Below are 7,933 nucleotides of genomic sequence, written 5' to 3'. Positions count from 1 at the left end.
TAATGCTGCAACCCTTCCTTCCTAATGCTGCAACCCTTCCTTCCTAATGCTGCAACCCTTCCTTCCTAATGCTGCAACCCTTCCTTCCTAATGCTTCAACCTTTCCTAATGCTGCAACCCTTCCTTCCTAATGCTGCAACCCTACCTAATGCTGCAACCCTTCCTAATGCTGCAACCCTTCCTGATGCTGCAGCTCTACCTAGTGCTGCAACCCTACCTAATGCTGTAACCCTTCCTTCCTAATGCTGCAACCCTTCCTTCTTAATGCTGCAACCCTTTAATGCATTTCCTCAAGTTGTGGAGACTCCAAACTATAAAATTATTTTCATTGCTACTCATAACTATAATTTTGCTACTGATATGAATCATTACATAAATACCTGTGTTTTCTGATGGTGTTACATGGCCCTTGTGAAAGGCTTATTTATCCCCCAAAGGAGTCACAATCCACAGACTGAAAACCACTGATGTAAAGGAAAAAGATAGAGGACATAGGTCAAGTGCAATGAGGCAGAGAGATGCTGAAATTGCTAAGGATATGCAAAGTCCTCTTCTTGGATGATGTAGAGGTACATGAAAAGACAAGGAATTCAAATGTCCTCCATAGGTTAAAGTGTTACTAGAAAGTAAGAGTATTGCAAACCAATAAGAGGCTATTTGCTCACAATGCTCATGAAAATTCAGTTCAGTTTACAAGTTTGTATGAATTCCCCTTGCCATACAAAGATGTGAAATGGAGATTAAGTATGTTTTCATTGAACCTGTCAAATAAGACAAAAAAAAAAGAAAAAAAGGAAAACATGTTAATACTGAGCTGTTTCTCCAGAAACATGGCTAAAAGCACAAACTGCTGAGAAATAAGCGGTAGGTGATGAGTGCTTAGCCCTAAACTAGTCACTTATGGCATCTCCATGAGAATCGGGAACACTGTAGAACAAGGGTGTATAAATAACCTAAGGGTCTTCCACCCAAACACTAACCAGACCCAATCCAGCTTAGCTTCCACAATCAGATGAGATTGGTCCAGACTGCAAATAGATCCATATTTATCACCCTGCATAAAACTCAAGTCCAGTTAGATCAAAGACCTCAACGTAAAACCAGAAACAATAAATCTAATAGAACAATAAATCTAATAGAAGACAAAGCGGGGAACAGCTTTCAATACATTGGTACAGGAGACAACATCCTGAACAGAACATCAATAGGTCGAGCACTAGATCAACAATTAATAAACTGAACCTCATAAAATTGAAGTTTTTATAAGGCAAAGGACACAGTCAATAGGACAAAACCATACCCTACAGAATGGGAAAAGACCATCTGCACATCTTACAGAGGACTAATATCCAAAATATATAAAGAACTTAGACACCAACAAACCAACTAACCCAATTTAAAGATGGGGTGCAGAACTCAACAGAGAATTTTCAACAGAGGATCCTCTAATGGCTAAGAAACACTTAAAACTATGTCAACACCCTTAGTCGTCAGGGAAATATAAATCCAAATGATTCTGCGATTCTACCTTATGCCCATCAGAATGGCTAAGATTAAAAACTCAAGAGCAAGAACACGCTGGGGAGGAACACTCCGACATTGCTGGTAGGAGTGCAAACTTATACAGCCACTGTGGAAATCAATTTGGTGGTTTCTCAGAAAACTGGGAACAGTGCTACAAAGACCTAGCTATATCACTCTTGAGCATCTCTCCAAAAGACACCCCACCATACCTCAAGTGCACGTGTTCCACTATGTTCATAGCAGCCTTATTTGTAATAGCCAGAAGCTGGAAACAACACAGATATCCCTCAACCAAAGAATGGAGAAAGAAAATGTGGTTTATTTACACAACAGAATACTATTTGGCTTAAAAATAAGGATATCATGAAGTTTTCAGGCAAATGGATGGAACTAGAAAACATCCTGAGTGAGGTTAATCCAGACGGCAAAGGGCATGCATGGTATGTACTCACTTGCAAGTAGAAATTAGCTATCAAGTACTGGATAACCACACAATAATCCATAGACGCATAGAAGCTAAATAACATGGAGGGCCAAAGGGGGTATGCTTGAATCTCACTCAGAAGGGGAAATAAAATAGTCATCAGAGTTGGATGGATGGAGGGACTAAGAGGGACAGAAGATGTGGAGGGAATAGGGGGATTATCAAATGTAGGGAGAGCCAGAAAGAGAGGACCTGGAGAGTGAACTGATATTGGCAGTGGGTGGGCCAAATAGGGTACGTACGTAGGGAGGTGAAGTATCTCAAGAATATGCCAGCGACCTAGAATGGGAAGGCTCCAGGGGGTTTATGAGGGTGGCTCTTGCTGAGATTCCTAGAAGCTGGGAATATGGCAACTGAAGTGGCCCCCTTCTGTAGCCAGGCAGGACCCCTAGTGCAGGGATAAGGACACCAACCCACCTACAAAACCTTCCACCCAAAGTTTGTCCCGCCTACAAGAAGTTCAGGGACAGAGATGTAGCAGAGACCAAAGGAACAACCAACCAATAACAGGCCCAATTTGAGACCCATCTCATGAGCAAGAACCAATTCCTGACATTAATAATGATACTCTGTTATGTTTGAAGACAAGAGACTAGCATATCTGTCATCTAGGAGGCTCCACCCAGCAGCTGACCAAAACAGATACAGATACCCACAGCCAAACATTAGATGGAGCTTTGGGATTCTTGTGGAAGAGCTAGGCAAAGAACTGAAGGACCCAGAGGAAATAGGGACTCCATAGAAGACCAACAAAGCAAATAACATAGACATTGTGGGGCTGCCAGAGACTGAACCATCAACCAAAACAGCACAAATGGCCTGGACCTACCCCCAAGTCCCTGCACATTTGAGGCAGATGTGCAGCTTAATGTTCATGCCAGTTCCCCAACAACTAGGCTGAGGGCTGTTCCTGAATCCTGCCTACCTATGGATCCTGTTCCCTTAACTTGTCTGACCTCGGTGGAAGAGGATATGCCTGGTCTGCAGTGACGTGGTGTGCCAGGGTGGGTTGGTACCCAAGGGGCATCACCCTTATCAGAGAAATGAAGGGGCTTTCTGAGGGGGAACTGGGAGGAGAGGGGGGTCCTGTGATCAGGATGTAAAGTAAATACATAAATTAATTAATGGGAAAAAGGAACAAAGAGTAAGAAACGAAGGAGAGCAGCTGTGAAATACTTCTTAGTAAGACATAGCTATTCCAAGCAGAGGCTCACAGCAGCTGTGGATGACTGCACTGGTCTGAACAAGATCATGGGCTCTTCAGCAATCACACATGGGGGGAAAAAGATGCATGTAGCCCTCCCCCTCATTGATGATAATAATGATTAAGAATAAGAGAAAGAGAATATTGTGACTCCAACACCACACTCCAATGCATAGTTCCAATCCATTTTTAACAGAAAACCCTGGTTAAAATCTCTCTCTCTCTCTCTCTCTCTCTCTCTCTCTCTCTCTCTCTCTCTCACACACACACACACACACACACACACACACACACACAGAATCATGAATCTGGGAAAGTAATGGTAGTGGGCAGTGTAGTCAGGGATTAAAAAAAGATTCAGAATAGACAATGGAGACAGTAACCAAAATACATTATACAGAAGTAGGAAAGTGTTAAATACCAAAACATGTTACAAAGAAGAGAGAGGTGAGTTATACAAAAATTGGTGACGATTATTCTGCACAAAGGTAGCCATGATAGCTGAGGTGACAAATGGACACAAACGATTTGAGATTTAAAAAATGACTCAGCAAGATCCATTGGAACAGGTACTAAAGAAGGTGAAAACACCATGGAATCAGAGTTCAAAAAAAAAAAAAAAAAAAAAACCTGACAAAACTGACCTAGAAGGCTGGAGGCCATCAATGAATATGCTTGAAATGGAGAACAATACTAAGAGCAGGATATGGCCACTGGCTACTGAGCAAACAGAGTGATATGGCACACATCAGATAAAGGAAATAGGAGGCTGGTAAAGTGGCAGGAGTAGACAGAAGAGAAAAATGGTGAGACAGATCCTAAAATGGTCACAGAGAAGGGGATGCAGTACCACCTATGTAGTGAGCACAGTCACAGCGTATGGTAAGGAGTATTTTCTTGTACATAATTTCAAAGTTGCGTTTGGGAAGGACAAAAGGAGCAAGACAAAATGCATTAAGGAGGAACCAGGGTACAGGCCCTGTGGTGCAGCTCTTAGGGAAACTTGAAACTCCTTAAGAGGACTGTGATAGACTGAGAATCCTCAGAGGGAAGGAGAGAGTTGAGCTAGAACAGGAAACTGGAACTATGTTCTTAAAAGAATATGCTCATTTTGAATTAAAATGTAACAAGTCAGGCAATAGGAATAAAACCTAAAAAACAAACAAATATCAACAATAAAAAAAAACTGTCTTATCACATGCAAAAGTGCAATGTAAGGAAGAAATGTAATATAAAGTGACTAAAGAATGCATGTGTATTTTATGGCAATTTAACATTTTATAAGATATTTTGTTTTACCAAGAAAATATTCACTAACATATTTTTAAAGAGGGTGCATATTCATAAAAGTGGTTCAAAATGGAAATATTTTAATATATTGAAATATTACTATTTGACTATACTAATTGACTATATACTGTAAAGTAATGTGAATTAGAGATCAGATAGTAACAAAGTATAATTTATGTGTGTGTGTATGTGTGTGTGCATGAACTGTCACAAGGAAATGCACATCTTTATATGATTAAATATTGTAAAAGGGAAGTAGAGAATATTTGTGCAAAATTCACTGTTTCGGGGTTTTAAAACAGAGAAGGCCCTGTGCACTTCTCTGGTAGAAGCAGTTACCTGAGACAAAGCCGCATCCCGCTCCTCTAGGACTGCATTCATTTCTTCTGCGGTTATTCTCTTCCTACACTCCTTGGTCTTGTAGATTGTATCCACAATCACAGCTCCATTCTTCTGAATAGCTATCCCAGTGTCTGCATTGTTTATTCTGTTCAGTAATTCCTGTAATGTCTACCAACACCATTATATGTTAGTCAGACATGAGGTTTTAATATATTTTATTTAATATAGGGTTTTAATTAATAGGCACATGTGAATTGTAAATTGACTGAGTGAAGTTATTGAATTTTCATATTGCAGCAAAGATGTACATTATTAGTGTGTCAATTCTTCTTTTTCCCACATCTTAGTTCTTGAAACCCACTCAATTGAACTTAAGCCTCTAAGATATAAGACTGACATCAAGAAATCTCCTCAGAGAATGGCTTACCATGTCATTTTCTTCAGGGTTAATATTTTCTAGCCTAGAAAAAAGGGACACAGAAAGCCTGATCAGTAGCATTTCTTTAGTGCGGCAAAATGAGTTCGCTTTTTAAATCTTTAGAACCTCAAGTAATTTCATTCGACTAGTCTTTAGAGCCAACCATGACACTGAACATATTAAAGTGGCACCTGCCCGACTCCATCTTTCAATAATGCTCTCTATCTTCTGCTCTGACTTCAGACTGTTAAGTTATTAATGTTTACTGCTATATATGACTACAAGGATCAATTGTTCATATGTGTTTAGATGAAGAAAGTTCCCCAGTGATAGAAGCACTCTTTCTCATCATGATATTTATTCCTGTTCTTTCAATTCTTATCAGAAACTATTTCCTTTCTTTCCTTGGACACTGTCACATGTAAAAACAAACCAAGCATTTTTCTTACAAAGTTTATGTTCCTTCAAACAATGGCAAATAATTACACTAAATTAAATCTGAAAATACACTGCTACGCCTGTGATACAAACACACCAAATACACAGGCTGACCAAAATTGGACCATATTTTTTTCCATTTTCATATTTTATGGAATCACTCAATTGAAAGAGAAAGACAATTCATCTCTTCATAAACACATTTTCTAAACAAATTGTTTTCTGAAATGCTTGTTAATATGGATGAATTAAATAAATGTACTAACAGTAACAACATTCTGAATGATATATCAGAAAACAGAATTTATGCAATGATTAATTCAAGTAAATTAAAAGACAAACTGTGATAGGTATTACTAAATGGCAGAGATTTAAAAGTAATCGATGTTATTTTAATATATACTAAAAAGTTACAGTTCAATTTCCTGTCTTCTGAGGCCCACTCATGTTGACTCTTGTGAGATTTAATAGTTATCACAAAAAGGAAGACAGGAAACATAATAAAGACAACTAGTAAGTATGCTGCAAAGTTGTTCCAAATGTCACAACTGGATAAAAAAAAAAAATCACTACAACCAGAAAAAGTGGTTGTTTTTAAACAGAGATTTAACAGAAAAACACATAGCAGGAAAAGCTAAGTCTGTACACACGGGCATACTATGAATCACTACTAAGATCTAGTGACCCTAATTAGACACAAAGAGCGGCTCACAAACGTCTAGTAGCTGCTTCAATCACATCGCCAGAAGAACAAATATTCTTGTCTTTTGTAGAGTTTCTCCAAAATAAATTACATTTCAAACATACTGCTTAGTAAGAGCTTGCTTGAAACAAAAATCAAAAGTAACCTAATGTTTTGTACTCATTTTAAAAGCACAGCAGAAATCTATAATACAATTTTGGTCCTTATGGTCACAGAGAAAGTGCTTGAGCACTGGTAGCATTTGCCGTCACATCCTGGTTACCTAGGAAAACTTTACATGGCGCCATGTACTGCACAACAGCACAGTGTGAAGCTTTTGCACAGGAATGAGACTATGAGCTGATCACTGTAATTTCCAAAAAATTCAGTAGGAATATTTCAAAATTTCATAATTATTAAACATAAAATTAAAGTGTCATTGGATTGAGGATAAAATTTACATTGGCTGACTTCTGGTAATATTTAAAATATTTTGATAACTATGTTATAAGCTTGAATCTTAGTTTCAAAGAATTATATAAAGCCAGGTGAAAATATAATATAGTTATGTTATCTGATTTGTATATCTGAGATACTTAGCAGAAGACAAGGTAGGTGAGATTTCTACATAAAGCTTACAGTGGTTTGAGGAGTACTGTAGTATTAAAAAGTCGTTAAATTAAAGAGAGAAAAATGAAGAATTCAAATGCTTTAAATCAATAAGTCATCACATTTTTGAAACATTTAAGATAATTGAATTTAGTCTATTATTAAAGTCTACAGCTAGTAATGAACAATTTTAAGTTAAAATTGATTTCTTATCAAAGGCTAAATGATCATTAGGTATGAGGACTTATCTTTCAGACCTTAAAGAATTTGTGGGATCAGTCCTAAAATAGCATGTAATGAGTTTTAATTTGCTATTAAATAAACTTGAACGGCTGTAGGGAGGTTTGTGTGCATCTGACATGCTAAGTGGAAGCACGCATAACCAACCACTTTGCTTTTTGTTCTCAATCACATTTTATTATCGTTGTTGTATTACTATTTAAAATTAATCTGAGAAAAGCTTAAAATTTATACATTTGTATATTTTCATGGAAACATAAATAAACTTAAATTAGAAAGAAAAGAGACTGCTGTTCCTATTTTGCTTATGAAATATTGGGGATGTGTTTCTTACAGACATCAAATGTTAATGACATAATATTATCTCAATTAAAATTAAGTAGAACAGGAATTAGTAAATTTTTCCTCTCTTAGGAGGCAGACACCAAATATTTTTGGATTAGCTCATATATCTCCTAAATCATGCCTTTGTAGTGCTGAAACATGTATATACAACAGGCTGAACGGGCTGCCTGGGTTGTCATGGCACTTTATGAACACATACAGGTTATAATATAATATCATCATTGTCTGTTTCTGACACATGGTATTAAGAAGTAAGACCAGAGCTGGGCGTGGTGTCGCACGCCTTTAATCCCAGCACTCGGGAGGCAGAGGCAGGCGGATTTCTGAGTTCGAGGCCAGCCTGGTCTACAAAGTGAG

General features: G+C 37.8%; 1 protein-coding gene across 1 annotated transcript in view; it reads right to left on the bottom strand.

Moving 5' to 3' along the window:
* Nucleotides 1–7,933, bottom strand: part of Mipol1 (mirror-image polydactyly 1) — a 277,375-nt gene that overhangs the window by 170,775 nt on the left and 98,667 nt on the right. The window contains exons 6-7 of the mRNA XM_021178974.2: nucleotides 5,272–5,305; nucleotides 4,842–5,012 (exon numbers count right to left, since the gene is read on the bottom strand). Of these exons, the coding sequence (XP_021034633.1) occupies nucleotides 4,842–5,012; nucleotides 5,272–5,305 (205 nt within the window). The remainder of the gene's footprint in view (nucleotides 1–4,841; nucleotides 5,013–5,271; nucleotides 5,306–7,933) is intronic.

This window comes from Mus caroli, chromosome 12 (genome assembly GCF_900094665.2).
Source record: "Mus caroli chromosome 12, CAROLI_EIJ_v1.1, whole genome shotgun sequence".
Taxonomy (NCBI): domain Eukaryota; kingdom Metazoa; phylum Chordata; class Mammalia; order Rodentia; family Muridae; genus Mus; species Mus caroli.
This window is presented reverse-complemented; position numbering and strand designations above follow the sequence as displayed.